This window comes from Musa acuminata, chromosome BXJ1-9 (genome assembly GCF_036884655.1).
Source record: "Musa acuminata AAA Group cultivar baxijiao chromosome BXJ1-9, Cavendish_Baxijiao_AAA, whole genome shotgun sequence".
In the NCBI taxonomy this organism is placed as follows: Eukaryota; Viridiplantae; Streptophyta; class Magnoliopsida; order Zingiberales; family Musaceae; genus Musa; species Musa acuminata.
The window spans coordinates 8492126-8518057 of record NC_088335.1 but is presented as its reverse complement, the minus strand read 5'-3'; the positions used below and the strand labels follow the sequence as shown (position 1 = coordinate 8518057).

Sequence of the window (25932 nt, the reverse complement as noted above, 5' to 3'; positions counted from 1 at the left end):
AATAAAATTGGTTTAAGAGAGGGATAAGATGGATGCTACAATGTTTAGTTGGTGGTCAACATATAATTTTGACCGAGCGGAGGCCCATTTGCCATACACTCGGATCCGAGGACCTTTCAAGTCTTCCTTGCTTGCGTGCAATCTGAGACTCTTCTTCTTCTCTGAGACCACGTCCCACGCTTTAAATACAAAGCCTACGGCTCCAACAAGGCACAGACAGAGCTCTTCTTTCTCCAACAAGGCACTTTCTGCCTCTTCTTGTCCGCTTCGGAGTTCGCAGTTCGTGTTCGAGCAGAACAACGAGCTCTCATCTTTCTCCAGCAGACACTTTCTGCCTCTTTTGTCTGCTTCGGAGTTCGCAGTAGGCGTTCGAGCAGAACAAGATGGGACCTTCTTCGAGGCTTTTCTGGTATGTGGTTGTCCCTCTCAGTTGTTTTGTTGCTTTTGTGTGATGCAATGGATTCTTTCTTTTCCTGTTTTCAAGATTCCTATGGATTTCCATGACACAGACTAAATTATATTACGTTTTTGTTAGAAGTTTATGCAAGAGAAATTGTACACATATTTTTAGATTTTAATTGCTAAAAGACTTCCAATGTTAGGGAGACAAACTCCAAAAGTGTAGAGTTTGATTTTATATTTATTTATTTATATATATATAATCTTAGTAAGAGAGGAGATAAGGAAAAAAAAAAAACTTAGTAGATTAAACCCAATAAAATTAATGAGTCGTTTATCTAATAAAGTTAGGACATCATAAATGGTATTATTAGTTCATGAGAAATAATAGTACAGCAGCCAACTAAGTTGGGACCGTAGGTGGGAGTTCATCTTCTATTTCAGCTTTTCCTCTCGTCTTCTTCCAAACGGTCTGAGCAAGTAGAGCATGCCGGTCTCTGTTTTCTGCAATGAAACTGCCCTGCCCTAAGAACAAGTCCAGGTCGCAGAAGGTGACCCAAAACGGCCGCTTCATGCGGCCTTGATTCTTCGAAGCCTTACAATCCATCCGCATCAAAAGCCTCGGAGTCTTGTGTTGACTCTTACTAGAAACAATAGGTGTGGATAGAGAGATCTTTACCGGTAGCCAATGGTAGTACTCTGTGTCACCTATGCCACGCTTTCTTACTAAGAAACAAGTGTGGATAGAGAGATCTTTGCGGGTAGCCAATGATAGTCCTCTTTGTCACCTATCATATGCTTTCTTCCGAGGACAGATGAAAGCAATGCCTGTCCCTTGTTTCGACTGCCGACACCACACCACCGAATGAGACATGAGCTGGTTCAAGATGGAATCTGTGTGAAGGATCAAGGAAAGCATAGAAAATTTGACTTCTTCTTCTTCGTCCCTTACCGTTCGTGCTGAGTTTGGCCTAACAGGAATTTTCTTTCGTTGTCAGAGAGATGGAGAAATCTTGGAGCTAAATGCTCCGAAAACAATATCAACTCTATAGAGGCCAAATGGTGGGTAGATGAACTCTGGCCTTTGATCTGGCCTTGTACAGTAGCAGTTTCTCCGATAGAGGAAGATCTTGAGATAAGATGGCAGAGGTTGTAGTCTTCAGCTTGATCGAGAAGATGACCGATGCTGTGGCCACTGCAGCAGTCCGACCTCCCGGCGGCCTCGCCAGGCCTCAGCAGAACGTTCACGAAGGGATGATCCGGATCAAGAGCGAGCTCGAGGTGATGCAGGAGTTCCTCAAGTCCATGAACACGTACAGAGGCGAACATGAGCTGGTCTTTATCTCCTGGGCCAAGCAGGTTCAAGATGTGGCCTACGACATCGAGGACATCGTCGACGAGTACACCTACGTCGTCGCCGGTAGCAGCTGGGGCAGCTTGGGAGCCTTCGTCCGTGGCCTCTCCAACGACGCCAAGGCCACTGCTTTGCGCGAAATCGCCAGGAGACTGGAGGCCAAGGAAGTTAGCCTTGCTCAGCTATCAGGAATCGGAGAGTTGCCTGTCATCAGAATCCCACAGAAGTTGGCGGAGCTGCCCGACGACCCCCAGCCGGGCTACCATTTAGCGGAATCAGCACACTTCGTCGAGGAAGACGAACTTGTGGGGATCGACGACCACAAGGATAGGCTTATCGGGTTGCTGACGGACGAGGAGCCCCGGCGCACCGCAGTCGCCGTCTTCGGCATGGGCGGCGTCGGGAAGACCACCCTCGTGACCAGAGTTTACAGAGACAGAGCAATCCTCAGCCACTTCAGCTGCCGCGCGTGGGTCATTGTGTCCCAAAACTACAACATCGATGACCTGCTGCGGAAGATCCTGAGGGCGCTGCTGCAGGAGAGGATGGAAGAGACCGCCGACGACTTCGATTCGATGGAGTACAGGAGGCTGGTGGAAGCACTCCGCGCGCATCTGGACCGCCAGAGGTACCTGATTGTGCTGGACGATGTGTGGCAGGTCAGCATCTGGACGGACATCAGCTACGCGCTGCTCGCCAACAACTGCCGGAGCAGAGTCATCATCACCACGAGGATGCAGGAAGTGGCTTCGGTGGCGGGTGGCAGCCGGGTCATGACAGTGGACCCTCTGCCGGAGGAGATGGCGTGGTCTCTCTTCTGCAAGAAGGCGTTTCCGAGGGGGGAAGGAAGCGTGTGCCCCCCGGCGCTGGAGCACTGGGCCAGAAGAATCGTGGACAAGTGCGAAGGCCTCCCCCTCGCCATCGTCGCCATCGGCATCCTGTTGTCCCACAGGGACAGGGCGGAGTCGACATGGAAGAGCATGCACGACGGCCTGACATGGTCTACCACCGAACACACAGGGCTCCATAGAGTCTCCAGAATCCTGAGCCTAAGCATCAGGCATCTACCGTACCACCTCAGGAACTGCCTCTTACACTGCAGCCTCTTCCCGGAGGGTTACCTCATCGGAAGAAATCGGTTGATCAGGCTCTGGGTGGCGGAAGGGTTCGTGAAGGAGCGGCGTCAGAGGTCGATGGAGGAGGTGGCCGAGGACTACCTCAACCAACTGGTCGGCCGCTGCCTGCTCCAAGTCACCCACACAAACGAGTCCGGAAGGGTGCGCTTCTGCCGAGTTCATGACCTCGTCAGGGAGCTCATCGTGGCCAGATCCAGAGACGAGCACTTCGCCGAGGCGTACGACGGCAAGCCGGAAGATTTAAGCGATCGGATCCGGCGACTCTCCCTCGTGCAGGGTGAAGATGAGAGGCTGAGCGAGAAGATGCCGCTGCTTCGGTCCTTCCTTGCGTTCTCACCGGCTTCCACCTCGCTGCTCTCCAAGTGTCGGCTGATAAGAGTCTTGGATCTCCGCGCCGCTCCATTGGAGAGCTTGCCGGACGAGATAGGCCACCTCTTCAACCTGCGATACCTGAGCATACGGCGCACCAATGTCAGGCACCTGCCCAAAACACTGGGAAGCCTTCGGAAGCTTGAAACCTTGGATGCGGTCTACACCCACGTCGAGGAGCTCCCCAGCGGAGTCACAAGGCTGGAGAGGCTGCGGCATCTGATGGTGAAGAAGTTCCACCGTCAGACTTCAAGATACACCATTCTCGGCGGCGGAGTCGTCGTTCCGGGCGGGATGGGCAAGCTGCAGAAGCTGCAGACTCTGAAGGCCGTAGTAGTGGAGGACGAGACGACGGTCCGGCATCTGCGGAGTCTGACGCAGATGAAGAGCTTGGACATCAGAGGCGTGAGAACCATCCACAGCAAGTTGCTCTCGGCGTCCATATCCAATATGGATCGCCTTGTTCGCCTGGTGGTGATGGCGAGGCACAAAGACGACACCTTGCTGCTAAACAACCTCACTCCTCCGCCGCAGCTGCGGAAGCTGAGCTTGTACGGGATGCTGGAGAAGGGGATGACGTCTCGGTGGCCTGACTCTCTCAGAGCTCTCACTCATTTGGTCCTAAAGATGTCGAGACTCAAGGAGGACTCGCTGTCTTCGCTCATGGAGTTGCCCAACCTGGTGTCCCTCTTTCTCATGCAAGCATACGACGGGACCGAGCTGTGCTTCCGTGCCGGTTGGCTCCGGAGGCTCAAGTCTTTGGGGCTGTGTGATATGATCCACCTCAGCCGCATGGAAGTAGAAGAGAACGCCCTCGAGAGCCTGCGTGAGCTGAGACTGGTAAGGTGTGGCAAGTTGAAGACGATTCCGGTTGGCATAGAGTACCTCGGTGGCTTGCAGAAGCTGGAACTCGAGGGCATGCCAATTGAGCTGGTGGAGAAGCTGCATGGAGGGGGACAGACCGAGGACGACCGTGTGCGGCTTCAACATATCCCCATCATCATGAACTGGTTCCAGAGAGACGGATGTTGGATGGAGGAAAGGCTCTCTTAACATCTTTTCACCATTGTTTAGATCGTAGCCTGTGATCGTTTAGATCTCAGTTGCTGGCGTATAGAATCATTACCTGAACTTGATTGCAATTGGAAACACAAGTTATGCATCTGGAACAATGTAATTGCGATTTACATAACAAGGATCATCATCATTGAAATTTAGGACTGCAAATTGAATGCTCCGATTTGTAGGCATCTCAGTGAAAAAAAGATCATTCCACTATTCCAAACCAAGCTATTAATTTAAATGAAGACACTGCATCATGCAAATAATTAATTGTAAGGACGATAGTCAACAATTCATATTCCAGCTTTCATCAAAACTTTCCATAATTTCACTATCAGTTTATATAATGAATCTTTTGTACAAATTCATCAAAACTTTTTAACTAATATAATGTCTCGTAAATCGGGTTATCTTACCATGCTCATAGAGTGTTTTTTTGTACAAATTCTCATGGCTTATGACTGGGGAGCTGCTGCCAACTTCTTCGGTGGTGGGTTTCCGCCGGAGATCAACACATACGAATAAAAGCATATCATTGCAGCACTGCCAGTGGTAGAAATGTGGCCAGGCATCAGTAGATTCTGAGAAGTCAAGTCCCAAATAGTTTATGAGTGGAGATAAATACCTCAAGAAGATATAAAATCCTGTGGGAAAGAGTTTCTTTGACTGCATCAATAAGAAGCCAATTAAGTCATTACTGCATAGTAATTGGGACTATATGCTAGTGAATGCGAAACCAAATAAGGTACTTACCAATGTGTATGCCTGCATAAGCTTCCAGAGAAACGCAGCAGAGAAGGCTAAAAAACAAAAGACAGAATTTATATAAGTTTTTAAATTATAAATTAACATATGTATTGTATGAAAATATATATGTACACATAGTATTACGTGTGAGCGCTAGATGCCCGATCCTCTATGCGCGAGAATTGGTCACCCACCTCCGAGGGTAGATTAATTATAAATGTAAAACTCAATGTTGGTAATGCTAATAATGTCCTAAATGTGCATTTTGAAACATTCAGTCATAGAAAAATCCTCGCTGACATTAAACTATAGGAATTTTTTCTTTATACTGAACCACAACAAGATTACTTGAAAGGCTAAGCATAAAGGTATTCATTTTGTAATAAAGAAACTGCGGTTCATACCTGCTTGACCCAGTATAAATGGTAAGCTGGATCTTCCAGTCCTCCAAACTTTTAGGCTAAGTACACTTAGCACCAAAATAGCACCACCATGTATCATGGCCGTGGCATTTCTAGAGAAAATAAAGCCTAGCAGCCCTCCAGCAAATAAAAATCCACCTATAACAGGAAATATTATACTCATCAGAAAGGATGTAGCTTGTGTTCTTCACATCCATCACAATACCGATACTCAGGTTCTTTTAATTAATTTACTTAAAATGTTAAACTGAACAGTAAATAATGAATTTTTTCTCCATAGAAAAGAGGCCATAATCTAAGCCCATCAGAAGGAAGTTATCATGATTACAAGGGTTGCAAAATATGGATTTGTGTAAACAATAACAGATCTAAGTAACAAATTGCCTTTTCTCATACACAAGAATTTCATGTATCATGGTTCCCCTAGGACAAACTGCAACAACCAAACAGCAGGACTACCTTACAAGTAACAGCAATCCTCACCAGAAAAGCAACATCACCTTGATAAATAGAAACAAAAAACTATCCAGTACAATATATCTTGCTTTGGATTGTCATAAAAATTAAAGAAGCTATCTTATTAAAGAAAGCTGAATAAGCTATACAGAAGTAACATTGGACTCCACAGAACGTGCAACAGACCCAAATACAGAGAGAGAGAGAGAGAGAGAGAGAGAGAGAGAGAGAGAGATCGGTTGTTTCATACCAAAACTATGATCTATGATGATTGTTGGTAGTTGGTACCAAATAATGAAGAACAATAAGCTAAAGTATTTGCTATACTTACAGGGACAAACACTTCTTATCTATGCAAAACTCATTTATGAAAATATCAGTATGTTATCTGTGATCAACATGTAATTCCTTGTCAGTTTAGAGACCAAGAAATAAATCCCAGTCAAGAGAAAACAAGAGTTTTTCTTCTCTCCAAAACAACTGAAACATTAATCAAATGCACAGATGCATCGACCACCAAGAAACAAAACAACCTACTTGACAATTTCTTAAGTGACATTCTACAATGAACAGAAATAAGCTTAATATCTGGACTTCAGTTCAGATTGGCTCACCAAAAGGGATGCCGAAGCAAAAATCATGTAATTTTGCACTTCTTTTGGTTGGGATGATGCCCTCCTTCTGTATACGCATGTCCATACCCATTTTCCCATCGAATGATTCTTCAGTTGGATTAGATTTAAGTGGATCATAGACTAGATCTGGTTTAGTACCCTCCGCATATCTTATGGCATTATTGGCATCAACATTGCTTCCAGCACTGGTTCCATTAAGGGACATAGAAACTGAAAGCTGTAAATTGAAGAAAAGAGTTAAGAGTCAATGTCTCACTCACCACATAAAGAAAAGGAAAACAGAATATAAGTAAAAGCTCTACAAGCCAAAATGAGTTATCTTTTGCTTTTGTCTTGCTTTTACTGCAATTTCTCCCTTTTCCTTTCTAATTTCAGAGACCATGAAAGCTTCAGCTGAAACATCAAAACATCTGACGTAAATAAATATAGTTATAGTTACATTTCTTTAAGGTTTCTTACGAAATCTTTTGTCTAGGATCCCAATTACAATGGCACATCAGCAGGAGGACCTCATACAAATGAAAAGAAAAAAACAACAATTTAGAGTCTAGAATTACTTGTGCAATGAAAATGTGACCAGAGTATAAGGAAGTTTGGTAAAGAAGAATTTTAACAAATAGGCTTGACAACACATGAATTTATAATCACATGATCAAAGAACACAAACGTCAAAAACAAGAAATAGAGATTCAGTCAGACAACATTTCATATCTTTGGAAAGGAACTATTTCCAAATACAATGCAGAAAACACACCAACTTCAAGTTGCCCCTTGCTCATGTATGTCAATAACTAGTCATTCCGGTTATATTTTTGCATAGGTACTAAATAACCTGTCAACGTACATACATTGATCTTCAAATGCATGTCATTGTTATCTGATAGTGCTAAACACGCATTGGGAAGATGCTGTCAGTGTCAGAGATTTTCTTAAGGATAAATTGAACACCTAACAGCATACGAAAACTATGCATCAAAGCTAAAAGCCGATGATAATACTTCAGTCCCACCAGTCCACCACCTCTCTTCAAGTTCGCAACAACGCTGACAAGAGGCAAGGAAATAAAAAGACTAGGCGAGGCGTGGCAAATAAACTCGCACCTTTCTGCCACTGATGTTGGAAACTCTAAAGGCAGGGACTCTGAAAAACATGCTTTTGACATCCACGGAATCGGAAGAAGAAACCCTAGACCACGGCAGAGAAGGCCGAAGCCCCTCCAAGGATCGCATGCTCCTCTTCGCCACCAAACCGGATCCATAAAGCTGCGAGGCAGCCATCGATCTACAGGCTGAAGAAGAATTCATGAGATCAGAATCAATGATAGATCAAGGTACGGAATAAATTCGGGTAATCGAGGATTTATCCGTTCGAAATCAGGAATTATGAAGGAAATCTTAAGATATACCCATCCTCGTGGGCTGCGACCAGCGAGTGCTCGCCACCGAGGATGGCGAGTTGGAAGCGTACCAAGGTGGCGGTGTAACGGCGGAGAGGATTGCGGAGGCGAAGCGCCGCAGTAGAATGGTCCGGTCAGGGGCGAAGACGGAGAGGGGTGGGGTGGGTCAAAGCAGCGCAGGTCGGCGGATGACTGGAGAACGCTTCGAGCCAAGAGTTGGGAGCTCGTCGTGTTCTGTTTCGTCTTTTGCCGTCGGTAGAATTATAATTTTCTGCTATACCCTTTACTTGTGGTGAAGGGAAACATAAATGATGGGCATTAAAGTCTTTTGACTAGACAAGTTCTGAACAGTCACTTTGAACCGCCGGCTCACACAGTGGACATGAACCGGTTGGATAATGTACGAATAAACCCGGTTTACATATATGGATTATTTCTTGGACCATCTCTAAGCCCTTGTGAGAATTACACAGTCGAATTCTGCCGATGACAGTCATTGCTTGGCAATAGCAATATGATCAATTTATGCACACTAGAAGGACATTTTGGTGGCCGATCCGGTCGAGCCGGAGAACCGAGCCAAGATTGAACCGGACTGGTATTTCAACACGTAGAAAGACTAAAACGCTTCATTTTTAATATCCATCAAAAGGAACTATTATTGAAGGGTATCCAGGTAAATTCACACTCATTAAAGCGGAAGAATGATACAGATGTATCGGCATCTTCTCTTTGCCCTAAATCCCGCGATCTGCGGTCTCTCCCCGTCGCCGGACCTCCCTGCCGCGCCTCCTTCGGCGCTCCTCCTTCTCCACACCCTCTGTCCCCCGAAACTTGCTGTTCTTCCATTGTCTGCACGATCGCTCTCGGCCACCGGTGGCCTTCTTCGTAGAACAGGTATAACAGAAAGCTTCGTCATTACGCTGATGTAACTTTCTTGTTTGAGCGAGAGCAAACATGTTGTGTATAGAGCAAGACTTAATTTTTATCAGAACGAAGATGTTTGTCCTCCTTTGCAAGGCAAGTGAGCTACTTTGTTTTCATGTAACCTTAGATGAGACTTGGAGATATAGCATTACCAATCACAAAGTAGATGCATTTAACAATTGGATCAGTTTCAGACCTATCATCATCAAGTCGTCATTGAATCCTCGTTATGGTCTGCCACTCAGATTCCAGAATTATTTTGCGTAGGTTCATTCTCAGAATGGGAGATGTTGCGGGTCTGGCAATGGAAGCTTCATTCTGTTTCTGCTTTAAGTTATTCCCTTTCATCTTCATCGTAACGATTCTAAGTGTTGGTACATAGAGACCGTCAACGGGTGAGTTGGTCGTATTGGTTTAGTGTCGAAGGTCCAGTCACGATGACTCCTCCTTGCTGATGGGGGAAGGTGATGTTATCAGCTGGTTAGAGAGCTCGCCAGGGGAGATGATTCACTGGAAGCAGCCTGACCTTGGTATGGTGAAGCCTGGTCGGAGAGCTGGATTCTCCTAGCTACTAAGCCACCTTCTGGCCGCGTCTCTGGATGGAACCGGGGGTCCTACATAACTGGTCCGTTTTGGGGGCATCCCAGCTCGACTCCTCCGATGCTTAAGTCAGTGAAAGACGGACAGGAAGGAAGATAATATAAATGATAGAATATAGGGTTTTTGCCTGCCGCCCCCCGCCCCTCTCTCTCTCATCTTGGTTTGGGGCTTGGCTTTTATACTTGCACGCCGAGCGGTCTGGACGTGCCTTAGCCAAGGTCCCCCTTATCCTGTATGGTGGAGATATTAATGAGGGTGACTTGCTGGCGTGTGTCCTCTGGCGTCTTGGGTGGGCCATTGGGATGCCTCTGGGCTGACTCCCTTGCCTCTTTAGGTTAGACAGGGAGTGATTCCTCCATCAGCTGTTCGGAAGGGAAGGCTAGTAAAGTCGGATCATGCTGTTAGTCATTAATGCGACGGCATGACTTTTGTTGAGATGTCAGCCAGGAGGCAGCTGGGAAAGCTGGGGCATGCTGTTAGCCATTAATGCGAGACATAGTTTTTTCAACTGCGGTATCAACAAGGAGTGAGTCTTGCATGCCTACTTTGGGAAGCCAAGACAGGCAGGGGAGATCCCTGCTGGCAGCTAGGGGGAGTTGGTGGGGGCTCCCACGTTTGGCTTAGGTGGCATTGCTGGCCCAGGTGGCGAGGGAAGCTAGCAATGCGAAGCTTTTCCATATCACTAAGAAAAGTGTGCATTCAGCTTCTTGTAATGGAACCCAATCCAATAGTGTTATTAGGAAAGAATAGTAGTATCTATGTATGGTATAATCCACTAGTGGCTGAATCATGCTGCTATGTTTCACATTACTAGATTCACTTGGGATTGTTTGGGAAATTAAAAATTGTTTGCAAGTACTTCAGGTTTACTCAGTTCCTTTAGATTCATATTTCAATGTAAATAATTCATTTTCTGTTTTGTGGTAGATATGGAGAAATGGATACATCAAATTGAAGAATGGATTCATCAGCAGCCCATAGAGCAACTCTATGTTGCTTTCGCTGTTCTAGTCTTCACATTTGTTTTCTTTGGGTTGTGTAGGTTCACTCTACCCTCTTTTCTTCTTTGCACATCCATTTTTGTTTAGACATGGTATTTTCCTGTTCAAGAGCTGACTGATGTGCTTAAAAGTATGAAAAAGAGAAGCTCAGATATGCAAAGAAGAAATTAATTTAATCTATTGTGCAAATTGGGCTTTTAACATATCCTCCAAGAGTTTTCTGGAAAAGGACGTATATGATTCTCCAAAGGAGTGCAATGACAAGGAAATCTTTGGCGTTCTTGAAGAGCTATTAAATTTAACTGTGTACCTTTTTTTTTATCTCAGTTCGTATCTTGAGACGCTCAAAGTCCAATACCATAGTGCTTGTTGGCTTAAGTGGTAGTGGAAAAACTGTTCTTTTTTACCAGGTATATTTCTATATTGTTCACTTACTAGTATTAAAATCTTGATTTATTCATCTAAATTTTGTTGATGATGTGATATTATCATAGATATGTTTATTCTCTAATTAACTAAAATATGGAATATATTATATTATAACAAAAGTTGGTTGGGCTTTTAATGTTGGTAGCAGTTTCAGTTGTGTCAAAGAGATTTAGTTTTCACAATTTGCAGCTTCAACAATATTCATGCTTTGGTAGTCTGATGGTTTCAACATATTAAAACAATTTTCAGCAGTTTTGACCAATTATAATCATCTAAGAACCTTTGAAGAAATAATTCTTTGAATAATAAATGTCTAAATTAATTAATGAGATCTTGGACAGTCTCAGTGGTTGGTTTTGTTGATTTCAGTCCATGCTAAGGTCTGAACACAGAAACTCAAGAGTTTTGGATCTGAATGCCCGTTCCTGATCTGGATTGGGGTTGGCAAAAAATTCAAAATCTAGCTAACTACAAAACCCTGACTCAAAAGTGTATCTTGTTAGCACTTGAACCATCTTTAGCATTCATCTATCTGGCATCTATTTTTTATTTCTATGGCTAAGAACTCATAAATATTAATAACAAATGAGGGAAAAGGGTATTTCAAAGGCAAAAGAAGGGACGAGACTTAGACTGTCAAATTTGTTGAGGGTCACTCCATGAACTTATATTGTTTAGTTGAGCATTGCATGCTTTTACGTAGCACGGTGGCTTATCAGAGTCTTTAACATTTGTGGGATCCCCGTGTCACATCCTCAAAGTAAAATCATAGAGGTGTGAACCTATTCTTAAACAAGAAAATTATGGATATCATTTCTCCCAAGGAAATTCTTTAATCAATGAAAAGATGAGGGGTAAGCCTTAAAGATGGGGGGTAAGCCTTCATCATTTCTCCAAGTAAATTCTTTAATAGAATGGTGTTTCCAAATCACTTTCAATCAAAAGAATGATATGATTCCTTAAGATCTTTATCTCAATCACCGTTCCAATTCATGACATAAGTTCTAAATAAATCCTTAAATCATGCTCTGATACTACCTCTGTCACATCCTCAAAGTAAAATCATAGAGGTATATCTATCTTAAACAAAATAATTATGGATATCATAAATAATTCAAAAATGTAAGACATTCATTATAACCCAGAACACAATTAAATAGCTTGATGATTTGATTTGATCAATTTCTTTATGCTACAACCCACATTATATTAATTGACACTAACTCTTTTAAGGTTTGTAAGTTCAAATACTAAACATTTTCCATAAGTATTCTTTAATTCATGACGAAGTTACAAGCAGTACTTTGAAAAGTTTGTTAAACTAGTTTGTCTCTGTATGAAACAAGTATAACAATCATAAAAACGCACATAGAATACTGTAGCATGACTTAAAAGCAAATAAACATAACTATAACCATCTTGTCTCCAGAATCAAGTATTAGGTGTTGCATATCCTGTCTTTGTTTGTTAGCAAAATGCCATATGCCTTGGTTGTCAAAAGTTTTTATGTGATGTCACAAGATAATGGAAATATCATACTTATATTTGTTTAGCTGAGATGACTTTATGGGCATAGGGCAACACCAATTGTACTATGTGATGCTTGGTTCAACGTTTTGACCAATAAATAGAGCTTCTGGCTCATCATTAGCTAGTTTGCTCAGTCAACATGTTATCTTTTATGTAGGATGTTTAGTTTTTGTCTCTCATGGTTCAGGAGAATTTAACGTGTATGCAATTATTATCAAAACAAACAGCTTAACGTGTATGTAAATATTATCGAAACAAACAGCTCAATGTAAATGATCGGATGTTAAATATCTAGCTGTCCTGCATAATAACAACCTAACATCTTTACAGTGATTAATGTGCTGAACTTTGCTGGTGCTTGTCAAAACTTTTAGAGAAAGCTTAAATTTCTTTATATTGTTAAATATAACTAATGCAGATATAGACCAGACATGCTTGATTTGTTATCAGCTTTCTGATACCATCGTCTTTATCATTGTTACTACACTAGCTTCGTGATGGCTCCCCGCATCTTGGTACTGTTACATCAATGGAACCAAATGATGGTACTTTTATGCTGCACTCTGAGCTGGAAAAGGTAACGGTTTGGGGACTTACTAGATTAATACATGCTATAGTGTTGTTATGATGACACATGAGGTACATGTTGAATTTGTCTCCCTTTTATATGCACAGAAGGGAAAACTAAATCCAGTTCATTTGATTGATGTTCCTGGGCATTCACGACTGAGACCAAAGCTTGATGAATTCTTGCCTCATGCGGCTGGAGTCATTTTTGTTGTGGACAGTTTAGATTTCTTACCAAATTGCCGAGCGGCTGCTGAGTAATTCACCAACTCGCTCTGATAAAAATATATGATTTGCTTTTTTTTTAAAGCATTATTTGTAGACTGACTGATAATGGTAAAGCTGTGCTGTTATATGTTTTTTCCTTATATTTGTCAACAGGTCCCTATTTATGAATTACTGTGTTGATTATCTTCTGTATACTGTGGTCTGCAAGGTATTTGTATGATGTACTGACAAAGGCAATCATAGTGAAGCGAAGAATACCCATTTTGATATTGTGCAACAAGGCAGACAAAGTGACGGCACATTCCAAGGAATTTATTAGAAAACAGTTGGAGAAGGAAATGTATGACCTTAATTTGATATTTGAAGTCATTGCCTTCTTTTTTTTCAATGTCTTACTGTGCTCTTTAGTCTATGTATATAGTATCATTATGTTGTTTGTTTTTTTGGGCAGAGACAAGCTTCGTACCTCAAGAAGTGCAATTTCAACTGCTGATATAACCAGTGACTATACCCTTGGGGTTCCCGGAGAAGCATTTTCGTTTTCTCATTGTCAAAACAAGGTGACGGTAGCTGATGCATCTGGGCTAACGGGAGAGATCTCCCAGGTCGAGCAGTTCATCAGAGAGCTAGTGAGGCCATAATTGATTCTGTTGACATTCGCTTTTTGACCCCTTTGAGACGCTGAGACCTTAATAAACCATGCAGCTTGAACTCCCATGCCATCATCATATCATATATCAGAGTTGAGGATTTTCTAGACACTCTTAATGCTGAAGAACTGCTCTCATGCATAACTCATTTGCCTTGAGTGTCCATTTTCTTTGATGTAGAGTATCCATTCTAAGCTCATTTGCCTTGGTTGAAAGCTGATGCAGTTCTGTAATGTGTTTTGAGGACTGCAAATTCTTTAGCTTATGGTTTCTGCTGTCAACTTTTGCCTACATTTTTCTTATGCTTCAGGTTTCTGCTGTCGAGCCCTTGTGGCTGGATTATTAGTTTTCCCTGGTTTACATACGACGAAGCCATTAAGTCGTGATGTAGACTGAGTTTATGTTGTCCATCGAGGATTCATCGTTGGTGTTTGAGGCTGAAGTCATATAACCAAAGAAATGGCATTGACTATGTAGTTCGTGAAATATGACTGTAATGGGCATCACGTATGCTTGCTTGCTTGCGTGTGGCATTCCTACTACGTTGCACGATGCAGGAACAACTGTGATGATATCTAATCAGTCCATAATTATTAAAATTATCTCCATTAACCAAAATTAATTTTTATATGAATCTTAAAATTAATTGTAGATGCAAACCACTACTGAAAAATATGTATGATAGAGTGAGAGCGTGGAAAGTGGTGAGGGTTGAGAGCTGCATAAATATCTTTCAAGAAAGGCACCAAAAAAAAAACAATAACAAAATCGGATGGGAGTAAATGAGAATGGTTGACTGAAAAAATATTTGACTCCGTTATAATGTTTTTTTACTGAGTTATAATGTTTTTATCAATACCACAGTAACATTATAATCTGTCGTATGATATTTTTTTACAAAAAATAAGTGATTATCAGTCGTGTCTTTAAAAAAAATATATCGGATGAGATTTCAAGTATTTTATATTTAATAAATAAATTTGATACATTGTTATCGGATCAATATTTTAAGGATCAAGATAAAAAAAAAGATAATGTTGGTAAAAAAACATCCCTCTCTCTAGAATAACTCATCCAAAATTTACTTGAAATAGATGTATTTCAAATGTTAATTAAGATCTTCCTAGGTAACACAACCTACTTTATACGCAGTTTTAAGTTTCACGAATTTTGCGTACCAATCTTCGTACGACGTCGAACATCTCTTTGGGAATCGGGGATTTTGTTTTCTTGTTCTTCCGCTGCGCATGTGATGTCGCACCCAAGATTTTCCACCAGTGGTATCAGAGCAAGGTTGTTCGTGCCAATGATTGGTTTTGAACTGTGTGTGTTGTGTTTAGGATATGTGTTTAAAGGTGAATCGATATTAGAAATATTTTAGTTATTATTATTTTTCATCGCAATTAGGTGTAGGATCGAAATTAAAGAAAAAAGACAGTGGTAGCAACAAAAAAAACCCCTTTTCTCTACAACAACCCTTCAAAAATCTAATTAATATAAATATATTTTAAATATTAATTATGATGTTAAAAATATTAGGAATATTTTAGTTATTATTATTTTTCATCACAATTAGATGTAATTATTATTATACTTTTAATTTATTAAAAAAATAATATTTTGATGGATATTTATTTACATGTTATATTAAAATTAGTAATAAAATACATGCAATTTTGAAAGGTAATTCACAAAGTCTTGCATGAGTTAATAAGAGAATATTAGAGGAGTGAGTAATATGGTAAAATGACCCCTTCTAATCATTTCTATGCACTGAAGATAAAAAGGGTCGGCCATCCGTCTCTTCTCCTCGAACTCGATTCAGGGATGTTTCTCTCTCGCAAATAGCTACTTGTTTCCCCCGTAGCTAAGTGCAATATGAAGCTCAAGTTATTCTACTCGCCATATCTTTGAGGATTTCTCGCGAACACTTTGATGTGCCTGACTGGTAGTTGATTTCTTGATGATCCGATCCGTTTTCCGAGCTTTAAACTGGTCGGATTTTTTCTTGCTTGTTAAAGTTTGTTTCTTCAAGCTTCGTAGATGATTGTTTAGTCGTTTAGGTTGAGGAAGAGACTACATCTCCTGGTTTTGACCTTTCTCTCTGTGGGTGGACCGGAAAAGAAAGTTCTCTTGGATCATGTTTCTGATCTGGGTTGCTTCTTTGCTGTGGCAAGCATGTTCCTACGGATGCCGAGTTTGTAATCGACGTTTTATTTCTTGAAGAATTTGTTTGTTAGCTTTTATGCGGTCGCCCTTTCTGATATATACAAAGAAATTGTATGAATATATCACGATTTTGTTCTATCTGAATAGTTGTGTGAGGTCATGATAAAGATCTTGAAAATCCACTGCTAGTATCCTCTTCTTAGTCCATTTATCTGTCCAGAAATGGGTATATCTCCCATCACCCAATGATCCCGTCATGTGACGTAGTTGTTTATTTTGTATGAAAAAAAACGTGTTTTTCTTGTTTAATTCTCTGGTCGACTTTAAATTGTTATGCGATGCTATGTTTGACTTCTAGTTGTTGAAGGTTTGTTGATTTTTCTTTTTCGTTTGTCAATAAAGGTTGCCTTTGTTGAACATCAAAAGTTTAGGTGTTTTTGAGGTGGAGAAATGAGTAATCGCTACTCTAGGCCTGACAAGCCTGTTTCAGGTACACATTTAAATATCTGTTCATTTCAAATGCTCATACTTGATACGTTCATTAGTACATAAAGTAAATTTGAATAACCCATAGACTAACAAATTTAAATTTGAATAGGTAGGCTTCATCATTTAGATACCAGATTCATTGGAATTTGGCATTCTTTTCAAGGGAAGCTTAGTCTAAGAAGAAACATTAAGATGGGAAATAATTGCTTGTAATCTTATTTGACTGAATGTATGACTGCTAATCAGGTTTGTTTTATGAGGTGTATGTGGAAGCACTCTGTTGCGTTATTTCTTTGTGCATGAGTTAGCCAGCTTCTCAGTGCTTTTCGATTATGGATGACTTTAAGCAAAAAAATAGCTACTTTTCCAGGAAAAAGTGTTTTTCACTGCTTTGCAATTCATTGTCCTTGTGATCAAGGCTCCAATTGCCTTTTGTCATTAATGAAGCATAGTTGCATAACCATCAGCTTAATTTCTTTGGTTAAGAGAAAGTCATTGGGGGCCTGAGATGGATGACTGGGTGAAATAAATGAAATTTGTAAGAGCTTCTATTTAATAAAGCCGTGATTGTGTATGAAAATATTCAACAGCCGTAGTCCTCTTGGGCCAAGGACTGCTGCTCATGGTTATGATTGTGGTCACGGTATGTTTGGAATCATTTCATGGAGTGATCTTTCTTTAATAAAAATCATTGACTAGGCTCTGGAGAGTTAGTACTGTACACATTAGTTAAACATCATCATTTTTGTGTACATGCATGAATAATGTTTCAATATATATTAACCAAGTAAATGAAATAGTGTGATGCAGAGCTTCAAACATCAATAATTCAGTTCTACATGTGTTTTCATCTAGCATATGCTTCTTTGCACATCATACTATTTGTTCATTGTTAACTACCAATAACATATTTGAAACTTCAGGAGATATTTTCTTGTCTTAAGTCATAATTAGTTCTTATTTTAATAACAGGTAAATGGAAGAAACTGAGGGATCTTATGATTAGAAGTGACAATCGCATTTGTGCTGATTGTTGTGCTCCAGATCCAAAATGGGCGTGAGTACAGTAAATTGTCAATTTGCTGCAGTTATCATGAAACATTTTATGATATAGATTTTTTTACTGTTAATATTGTAAGTAGTTATGCAAAGTTTACCCCCCTTAAGAAAAGAAGAAAGACCATGTTTCTAATGTTAAGTTATAGCTTAAGCTTTTAATATCTTTTGGTGACAATTTTGCCAGAGTCGTTTTATTCATCTAGATAACACTGGTTGAGCTCAAGTATGACACTTCTATTGCAAATGCATATAGTTGATGTTTTGATGTCTGACAATTTAAAATGCATGGTTTTTAGAACAATTGGTGCTCGTTGCTACAGGTCTGCTAATATTGGAGTTTTTATATGCTTAAAATGTAGTGAGGTCCATAGAAGCCTTGGTGCAGAAATTTCAAAGGTATATATTCAGGCGTCTGATGTCTTCCTTGTTTGGATGTTGCGTTAAATTAATCTTCACTGTCCTTATGAATCCATCTATTTATTTGTGTTATAAGCATTCAGTTATTTAACCATGCCCTTTAACATTTAGAAAGTGTGGGCTTTTCATAGATTACGGGCACTTGTTTTTTTCACTTTATTTTCCGTCGTAATTATGTCATGAGTGATGACAAAGTTTCAATTCTAGCACAAGCCTCACCCTTCTCGGATGTACTGGTTCTGAATATGATTACTTAAAAGCATGAGGCCTAACAGATCCTGCTGCAATTTCATATGTGTACATGTAGAAAATTTGGATACCGAGTTAATCACCATATGAAGAACTTGTCTCCGAGATTTAATGTAAATATGCTTATGACTGATATCATCTCAAAACGGGAACAATAAGATTTCTGCAGATGTGCACTGTACATCTTCCTACTTACATCGTCTGGGATATGAAATTTAGATATGTCTTTCAGCATCAGATCCTTTTTTCAACTAATTGCAATTTGGACCCTGGTAGAAGCTTGGCTCATGTTTTTGGTTCTGCATGTCTGCTTGCCTTCAAGCAGGGTTGGTCTTCTGGGACCTGCAAATCTTAAACAACATAAGTTATAGCTAAATTCGTGGTATACTAAGTTTGTTTTTTGAGTTAGGATATAATTGTTAAGCATATAGGTACGATTTTCTCCAGTTCCCAAGTAAAAAATTAACTTGAGGGAGCTTTGTCTGTCATGAATCCAGCCATTCATTTGCTTACCTATAAGGAGGTGGAGGTGTAACCTTTTGCACTAACATCAACATCATATTAAACACTGAATATAATAACTTGGGTGCTCAGGATTTTTATCTTTTTTCCTTTGCTATTCTTGGCATCCAGGTGCTGTCTCTGACACTGGATGAATGGTCCGAAACCGATATGGATTCCATGATTCAGGTTGGTGGAAACTCTTATGCTAACTCAATTTATGAGGCTTTTCTTCCTAAAGACTATCCAAAACCTAAACCAAACTCAAGTAATGAGGAGCGAACCAAGTTTATCAGGTACATTTTTTTTTTTGAGAGATTTATGCTGCATGATGCTTGGATGATTTCTCATGCAAAAACACTTCTTTCTTTGGTTCAATAGGTCCAAGTATGTGTCACAAGACTTCTTGACACCAAGCTTGCGTATTGTGTCATCTAAGATGTCTTTTCAAACTCTCGAATCTGGAAAAGATTTGGGCTGCAGCATCACTTCCAACAGTTCAAAGAAAAATGTAAGCAATCACATGCCTGTTTTCATTTGGAAACTTCCATGAGTTCTTGACACCTCTGTTTTCTGTTTTCCGCATCTTATAGATATGCATTTATTGTGACTGTTCTTGCATCAATACTAGGTACTTTTGTCAGCTAGCTTATCTTTGTCGGTACTCTTAATGAAGAGGTTTTTGGGACAATGACAGGAAGAGACGGGACAATTCCTTGGAAATTTGAAAGTCAGAGTAATCCGAGGTTCGAATTTGGCTGTTAGAGATATGCTAACTAGTGATCCATATGTTGTCTTGATACTTGGGCAGCAGGTGAACTGTTGTTAATAAGCATGAATCCTTGCTTATTCAAAGTGGTTAAATTGGTTATGTTTAGTTAAAGCGAAAAGTGTTTTTGAGGTTGAGTTACTTTATGATCTATCTTCAACTGTGTATGGATTTCTCATTGTTTCAGAAAGCCCAGACAACAGTAAAGAAAAGCAACTTGAACCCAGTATGGAATGAAGAGCTCAAGTTTTCAATACCACAACGCTATGGGGCTCTGAAGTTGGTTAGTTCATATAAACTATTATTTTCTGTGTTCTGTACATACATGGTTGTATGTTGACATTACGAAGATTCAGTTGTTTATTTTTAAGTCATGATTTATTTTATTTTCTTTCTTTTTTTTGTGTGCACTGATAGTTGTTTGAGCAAAGTTAGATATTCACTATTTGCTTTCAAAATCTTGTCATGAGTTATTTTTGTTCCTGTGAAATGGTAGTCGCACAAAAAAAAGATATGGCCTATTTGTCTACATATTCATAATCATGAGTTTCTCTTACACCACCATATATGACATCCCCTCTCCTCTCTCTCTCTCTCTCTCTCTCTCTGGTTTATAGTGTTTATATTTTGTTTCATGTGATTCCTTCCATTGAGCCTATCAATGTAATACCATATTTGATTATAAAATGTTCACTGCTTGAGTTGCTGTCGTTTTTTGTTTCAAATTCTTGATATGCTTCATGCAGCATGAAATTGCATGGAACAAAATATCTAGAAGAGTAACATCATAGCGAATTCAATGTTTCTTTCTCCTGAGATTTTGAATTGGTGTCTACCCTTGGAAGTGTAGCTCTCTGTGGTGACTTAGGTTCCGGGTTTATTTCCTTCACTCCTTTATCTGAAGTTTTTGATTTGTAATGTTTTCTTGGCTTGCTAGGAAGTTCTCTTCTCATTCTTTTCACTTTTTATATTATCTGAGTTCATGCCTTAGTTTATCGATCTGCTATGGAATTTACTGTCACATGAGTTTTAAGACAACTATAATGGTAGTTTGCCATGGACAATTGCTTATGAAGATGCTGTAACATCAGTTTTTCTCCTCTTAATAGCAAGTATACGACCACGACGTTCTATCTGCTGATGACATAATGGGTGAGGCAGAGATCGACCTACAGCCTATGATCACTGCCACGATGGCTTTCGGGGATTCTGAGCTCCTTGCAAACATGCAGATCGGGAAGTGGCTGAAAACAAGTGACAATGCTCTCGTCAAAGACAGCATCGTCAACATTGTAGATGGAAAGATAAAGCAGGAGGTACTCCTGAAGCTACAGAATGTGGAGTCTGGAGAGATTGAATTAGAACTGGAATGGATGCCTCTGGATGAATAAACTCGGTTGTATTTTTGTAATTGGTTTTGTTGATGTTATACTTGCGTAAGTTGGTTTTGGATTTGAGGGCCTCTTTTGTTCAAGTTGGCAGTTTGTGATGCAAATTTTGTGATGTTAATCTAAATGTATCTGAACGAAGATTGTTTCAAACTATCTTTTGTTTTGGCTGATATTTTTTTTTGTTGAACCTAATGTATATTAGATCTTTTGTTTTCTTAACAATTTATTTATTTTAGATCACTCATCATCCTATCAAATTTTTTATCATGTTATTTCAAGTATATATCTGTCCTTTATTTCAAAGTTTTCTATAGTTTTCTTTTTCCTAAATGCTTAACTTTTTGGGATTACTAATCATTTCAAAGTTTTCTGTTTGGATTGTAGAAATCTCATTTCATCCTCACTTTAGGTTGAATTTAGAATTTACTTCTTATTTTGCCCTTCTGATTCAGATGTTTGGATCATTGTCAGAATCAAAATGGGCAAAAATATTGGAAATACAATAAAATTGAAATCAATTTTGAAATGACTAATTTTTATTGTATTTGAGTTATGAATTTCGAAATCAATATTAAGATTAGCAATACTTTTTGTAAATCAATTGATTAAATTGTTTATCACAATCAATTCTCATATTTATTATTTTGAAATTCATAAACGAAATATGCAAAGGAGGTTGCTATTTATAATCCCTTATTTCTATTTACAATCCTATCTTGAAATATTTTAATATTTCTAAACCATCTCTTTCTCCTTTTTTTTTTTTTTTTTTTTCCCTTCTTAGAGGATAGTGTCGAGGGGATGATAATCGATATCAGAGTAGGTTAGCGATCGATGTCAGATCAGGTTACTGATGATAGCATTTGCAATTAATAAGGTCAACATCGACAAAGGAGAAGAATTGATGAAGCACTAGGTGATAAAAGGTACAAGAGATGGGATTGTCGACAAAGTGTAGGACAATAGGGAGCATGGGAGAAGGGAACATAAGTGTAACATAGGGTGAGAGAAGCATAAAAGGAGGGTATCATCGTCGAAGCATTGGGCAACACAGAACAAAAGAGGAGGAAGCATCGACAAAACACAAGACTATAATCGTTAGAGGGGGAAGCATTGATGTAGTGTAAGACGACATGGAATACGAACTAGGGATGCATCAATGATGCTAGGATGTATAACAGGAAATACGAGCCTATGGGGTATCGATGATGCCAGGATGCGTAGTGTGACGATCATAGGGGTTGTTAGAAAAAAAAAAAAATCAATAGTAGCGGGACAATAAATTATAAAAATATTATATTATTATTTTTTAAAGAATTATAATAATAAGAGAGTTACCAACAGGATTCTAAATAGTACACCTCATATACAAAATAACTTGTTTGAAATGAATCTGATTTCATTAGATCTATAATTCCACGGAGGTGCCACCTCAATCGTGTCATCTAATCATGGACGTTGATATTGCTTCAAGATTCGTGATCCTGAATTTTCTTTTTCTGCTCCCCACGATCTGAGTGGTGTTTGATGAAGTCCGTCGCCTTCAAAACCACCGAGAGAGAACCCTAACCTCGAACCTTTTTGCGTCGCAGGGCGAACTCCGCTACCGGCACCTGCCACCCGCCACGAAGAGAACAGAAGATGGATTTGAAGGTACCCGTTGCGATCTCTACTCGCCGCTTGAGTTCTTACGGATGAAATTGATAGTACTTTTCTCGATCTCGTTGCTCTTTAGGCTTGGTTTGAATTATTTTTATTGTTGCTTTTGGTAAAATTCACCGGATAATTGGTCAGGCAAGCCTGACAATTTGGATGTTGAATGACTTAGGTGGTACTTTTATGCCTTTACGAGTGCTTTATGATCACTCATAGTTGCTAGAATGTTGATATACGGTTATAAAATGCTTGATTGTTAGTTTTTGAGGTGTCTAAATTTTGATGCTCGAAGGTATTCTGAGTGGAGATGATTTTACACTTTTCTTTATTCGGATTAAAACTGACCATAAAAGTGATTTCATTTCTGAGTTAAATGCATCTTAGAAGATTCATAGATTAGATGGATTGCTTCCTGCCTGGCGTATTGAAACTTTTGATTTACTAACTTCCATTGTCCAGCGCCATAGTGTTATTTCCGATTTTAATTTATCATGTTAGGATAATTACAGCAATGTTTGTTCTTAAACTTTTAAATTTAGGTTATATATATATATATATATATATTTATGTATGTATGTATGTATAAAATCAGGATTTGGTGCAGTAATCACTTGCTCTTTCTGGCTTATTTTTCTTTGTGACTTAATATCCACAAAATTTCTGCTGTATTCAGGCTAGCGACAGATTCAATATCAATTCTCAGCTTGAGCATCTTCAAGCTAAATATGTTGGAACAGGCCATGCTGACTTGAGTAGATTGTGAGTTTCCAAATCTTTGGTCAAACTTATTTCTTCTTCTTTATTATGTTTGAATCTGACTCGATAAAATCTTTGTATATCTTACAGTGAATGGGCAGTGAACATCCAACGTGATAGTTATGCATCATATATTGGTCACTACCCTGTCCTGGCATATTTTGCCATTTCTGAAAATGAGTCAATTGGAAGGGAACGCTACAATTTTATGCAAGTAAGGCATCAATTCCATTATTTTTACTATGGGTTACATTTTTTGTCAGTAATTCATAGTATGAAGCTGCTATGCACTGAATTCTCACACCTTAAAAAGAATGTGGTTCACCAAATATTGATCTGTGACATCTTCCAAGAAAGCTTGCATGTAATTATTTTCTAAGTAGCATTCATGCTATATTTGTATTTTTTTTTTTTTGAAATTTTGATGTTGTTTTCCTTCTTTTATTTTTACATAACAAATAAGTTTAACAAATTGGTCATTATTTTCCACTACTTAATTTCAGCTTGTTGGTTTGATGCTTTCAACATTTTCTAGCAAATGGAATTTCAATTGCTGCTTTATAATCAAAGTTAATGAACACTGATTAGCCTTATTACAGGTTATGGTACCTCTAATTGGCTTTTCGTCATAACCGGTGGACTTTAGTCTGAAACTCCTGGCTAGCTCACCAGTTAGGATATCATTGGAAAGAAACAACTTATGGAGTTGCAAGTTCTATAGAGATGCTTTATGCTTGGCATGTTATGGTGGTCCCAATCGCATGAGTTGATCCCATACCTGCTTTTAAGTAGAATTTCTAATTAAATTGAACAAAATAAACTTTTGCAAATGCAATAAAGTATTAACAAACAGGTTCAATCAATGGTTTTCATATTTTACAAGATTAGTGAATCCAAAATTTCAAACCATATACAATTTGTCACTATGTTAGGACCATCGCAGTATTTTGAATGTTGCGATATGATGGATGGAACTGGAAAACACAATTGATAACTAACCTGAACATGTTCTCACTTAGGATTTGTTTGTTATGTATTAGATAGATCAGATTCAAAATTTTGTAGATGGATCATTAATTCGATTGGAATCTGTTACATGTACTTTTGAACATAATTGTGTTCTCTGCTCGTGCCTGCTAAGACTTTATGGGGTTTGCTTGGTTTGTTTGAGAGAGATTGTACTCAAAATTTTGTTGATGAATCATTAATTCGATCGTCATTGGTTAAATCTGTTCTTTGACATAATTGTTCTTTTCTCATGCCTGCTATAATCTTAATAGGGTTAGTTTGTTTTGTTTGTGAAATTGGATTTAAGATATTGAAGGTAAATGAGTAAAATATTAATTCATTTGTATAAGTTTAATCTTCTTTTTTACATAATTGGTGTTCTCTCTTCTCAAGCCTACTAAAAATCCTTTTATGTCTTCTGATATTTTGTCAACTATATCTTACTAACACTGACTAAGTTGTTTTTTATTACAAAGAAGTTAATACTTCTCACATTTTGGGCCTTCATCTTATCATCCTTTCAATAAAAAAACAAACGTTCACCTTGATTAAAAAAAAAAATCCAGTTTAAGTATGAACAATAGAACAATACTTTTGGCATTAGATAACGTCTCTTTTGCTATAAGAAACATACTATGAAATATTTTGTTGCTATTTTGTCATCTATATCTTACTAACACTGACTAAATTGCTTTTTATTACAAAGAAATTAAAACTTCTCACTTGTTTGGGCTTTCATCTTATCATCCTTTCAATAAAAAAACAAACGTTTGCCTTGACTAAAAAACACAACAATTCGGTTGAAGTATGAACAATAGATCAGTACTTTTCGCATTAGATAACGTCTCTTTTGCCATAAGAAACATACTATGAAATATTTGAGGATGATAAGATCCATCTTTGTCATAAGTACAAACTGTGCATTTTGTTTGGTGGTTTTCAAAATTTTTCTTGTGACAGCGTGATTGGTGGGTGGTGATATAACGGCTTTTCTTTCAGAAAATGTTGCTGCCCTGCGGTCTTCCTCCAGAGAGAGAAGAAGATTGAAGAGGATTGGAGCAGTGCAGCAAATGAATTCTGCTGTCAATCGATGCTTTTCTTTTCCAGGATTGGAGAAAACTGGGATGTAACCGTATTTCTATCTTGATTATGTTGCTTATCACTCTCCTTTGAACTTTTGAGTTGGGGATTTGAACTTTAGTTCAGCCTAGAAGGAGCTGTTCCTTTTTACCTGAATCTTGATTTGTACTTTTCTAAATGCTGTGGCCATGCATACTGTTCAGTAGTGAGACTTGTTATCCTGTAATTCCTATGTTGTGAGAGCCTAGTAAAACAGAGCTTTCTGGATATCTTGCAAAGATGAAACTGTTCCACCTTGGCCTACTTTCTGTACTGTTATTAAAGTGTTCAAATCCACATTTATATTTTTATTGGTTTTATGTTGCAGATTGATAGAATTGTGAAGATAAGAATGGTTTATTAGCTGGGGAAGTCTGCTGCTGTTTAGAATCTCAATTAGTCCATGTTGCTCTTTTGGTATCTCTCTTTTTAGTTATCTTT

The 25932-nt window shown here is 39.0% G+C and overlaps 5 protein-coding genes across 8 annotated transcripts; 4 read left to right on the top strand and 1 right to left on the bottom strand.

Annotated features, from left to right (window-relative positions):
• Positions 1–1298: 1298 nt before the first annotated feature.
• On the bottom strand, positions 1299–8239 carry LOC135583263 (protein FATTY ACID EXPORT 1, chloroplastic-like). Of its 2 annotated transcripts, XM_065082782.1 has the most exons (8): positions 7986–8239; positions 7681–7868; positions 6560–6797; positions 5472–5627; positions 5074–5120; positions 4946–4986; positions 4737–4863; positions 1299–4384 (listed from the first exon to the last, which is right to left on the bottom strand). In XM_065082782.1, exons 1-7 carry the CDS (start codon positions 7987–7989, stop codon positions 4776–4778), a joined length of 762 nt encoding a protein of 253 aa, XP_064938854.1. In that variant the 5' UTR covers positions 7990–8239; the 3' UTR covers positions 1299–4384; positions 4737–4775. The 2 variants fall into 2 exon arrangements, with proteins under 2 accessions (XP_064938854.1, XP_064938853.1); XM_065082781.1 differs by lacking the exon at positions 1299–4384 and having other exon boundaries at positions 4626–4863.
• LOC135592999 (disease resistance protein RPM1-like) lies at positions 1540–4483 on the top strand. The gene has a single exon (XM_065082780.1). The coding sequence runs from the start codon at positions 1540–1542 to the stop codon at positions 4309–4311; it is 2772 nt and encodes a 923-aa protein (XP_064938852.1). The 3' UTR covers positions 4312–4483.
• Positions 8240–8678: 439 nt separating the features above from the next.
• Positions 8679–14189, top strand: LOC103997754 (uncharacterized). The gene is made up of 7 exons (XM_009419072.3): positions 8679–8873; positions 10431–10541; positions 10832–10914; positions 12954–13040; positions 13139–13287; positions 13467–13598; positions 13710–14189. Exons 1-7 carry the CDS (start codon positions 8681–8683, stop codon positions 13897–13899), a joined length of 945 nt encoding a protein of 314 aa, XP_009417347.3. The 5' UTR covers positions 8679–8680; the 3' UTR covers positions 13900–14189.
• Positions 14190–15675: 1486 nt separating this feature from the next.
• Positions 15676–21122, top strand: LOC103997753 (ADP-ribosylation factor GTPase-activating protein AGD12). 2 transcript variants are annotated; one of them, XM_009419070.3, is made up of 9 exons: positions 15676–15856; positions 16480–16567; positions 17539–17623; positions 17946–18021; positions 18925–19088; positions 19174–19303; positions 19490–19606; positions 19749–19844; positions 20671–21122. In XM_009419070.3, exons 2-9 carry the CDS (start codon positions 16528–16530, stop codon positions 20950–20952), a joined length of 990 nt encoding a protein of 329 aa, XP_009417345.2. In that variant the 5' UTR covers positions 15676–15856; positions 16480–16527; the 3' UTR covers positions 20953–21122. The 2 variants fall into 2 exon arrangements, with proteins under 2 accessions (XP_009417345.2, XP_009417346.2); XM_009419071.3 differs by having other exon boundaries at positions 15676–15903.
• Positions 21123–22463: 1341 nt separating this feature from the next.
• On the top strand, positions 22464–25719 carry LOC135592997 (uncharacterized protein At4g14342). 2 transcript variants are annotated; one of them, XM_065082778.1, is made up of 4 exons: positions 22464–22605; positions 23282–23367; positions 23455–23578; positions 25372–25719. In XM_065082778.1, exons 1-4 carry the CDS (start codon positions 22594–22596, stop codon positions 25417–25419), a joined length of 270 nt encoding a protein of 89 aa, XP_064938850.1. In that variant the 5' UTR covers positions 22464–22593; the 3' UTR covers positions 25420–25719. The 2 variants fall into 2 exon arrangements, with proteins under 2 accessions (XP_064938850.1, XP_064938851.1); XM_065082779.1 differs by having other exon boundaries at positions 25333–25719.
• Positions 25720–25932: the final 213 nt, after the last annotated feature.

Bases quoted from the DNA above. Each gene is read 5' to 3' on its own strand.
- LOC135592999 (XM_065082780.1), top strand. From the start codon at position 1,540: ATGGCAGAGGTTGTAGTCTTCAGCTTGATCGAGAAGATGACCGATGCT.
- LOC135583263 (XM_065082782.1), bottom strand. The intron at 6,798-7,680 runs GTGCGAGTTTAT...TTCAATTTACAG, and splicing joins CCAACATCAGTGGCAGAAAG to CTTTCAGTTTCTATGTCCCT. The intron at 4,987-5,073 runs GTAAGTACCTTA...TTATTGATGCAG, and splicing joins TTATGCAGGCATACACATTG to TCAAAGAAACTCTTTCCCAC.
- LOC103997754 (XM_009419072.3), top strand. From the start codon at position 8,681: ATGATACAGATGTATCGGCATCTTCTCTTTGCCCTAAATCCCGCGATC. The intron at 8,874-10,430 runs GTATAACAGAAA...GTTTTGTGGTAG, and splicing joins TGGCCTTCTTCGTAGAACAG to ATATGGAGAAATGGATACAT. The intron at 10,542-10,831 runs GTAGGTTCACTC...TTTTTATCTCAG, and splicing joins ATTTGTTTTCTTTGGGTTGT to TTCGTATCTTGAGACGCTCA.
- LOC103997753 (XM_009419070.3), top strand. From the start codon at position 16,528: ATGAGTAATCGCTACTCTAGGCCTGACAAGCCTGTTTCAG. The intron at 16,568-17,538 runs GTACACATTTAA...TTTTAATAACAG, and splicing joins GCCTGACAAGCCTGTTTCAG to GTAAATGGAAGAAACTGAGG. The intron at 19,304-19,489 runs GTAAGCAATCAC...GGACAATGACAG, and splicing joins CCAACAGTTCAAAGAAAAAT to GAAGAGACGGGACAATTCCT.
- LOC135592997 (XM_065082778.1), top strand. The intron at 23,368-23,454 runs GTGAGTTTCCAA...TATATCTTACAG, and splicing joins CATGCTGACTTGAGTAGATT to TGAATGGGCAGTGAACATCC. The intron at 23,579-25,371 runs GTAAGGCATCAA...CTTTTCTTTCAG, and splicing joins AACGCTACAATTTTATGCAA to AAAATGTTGCTGCCCTGCGG.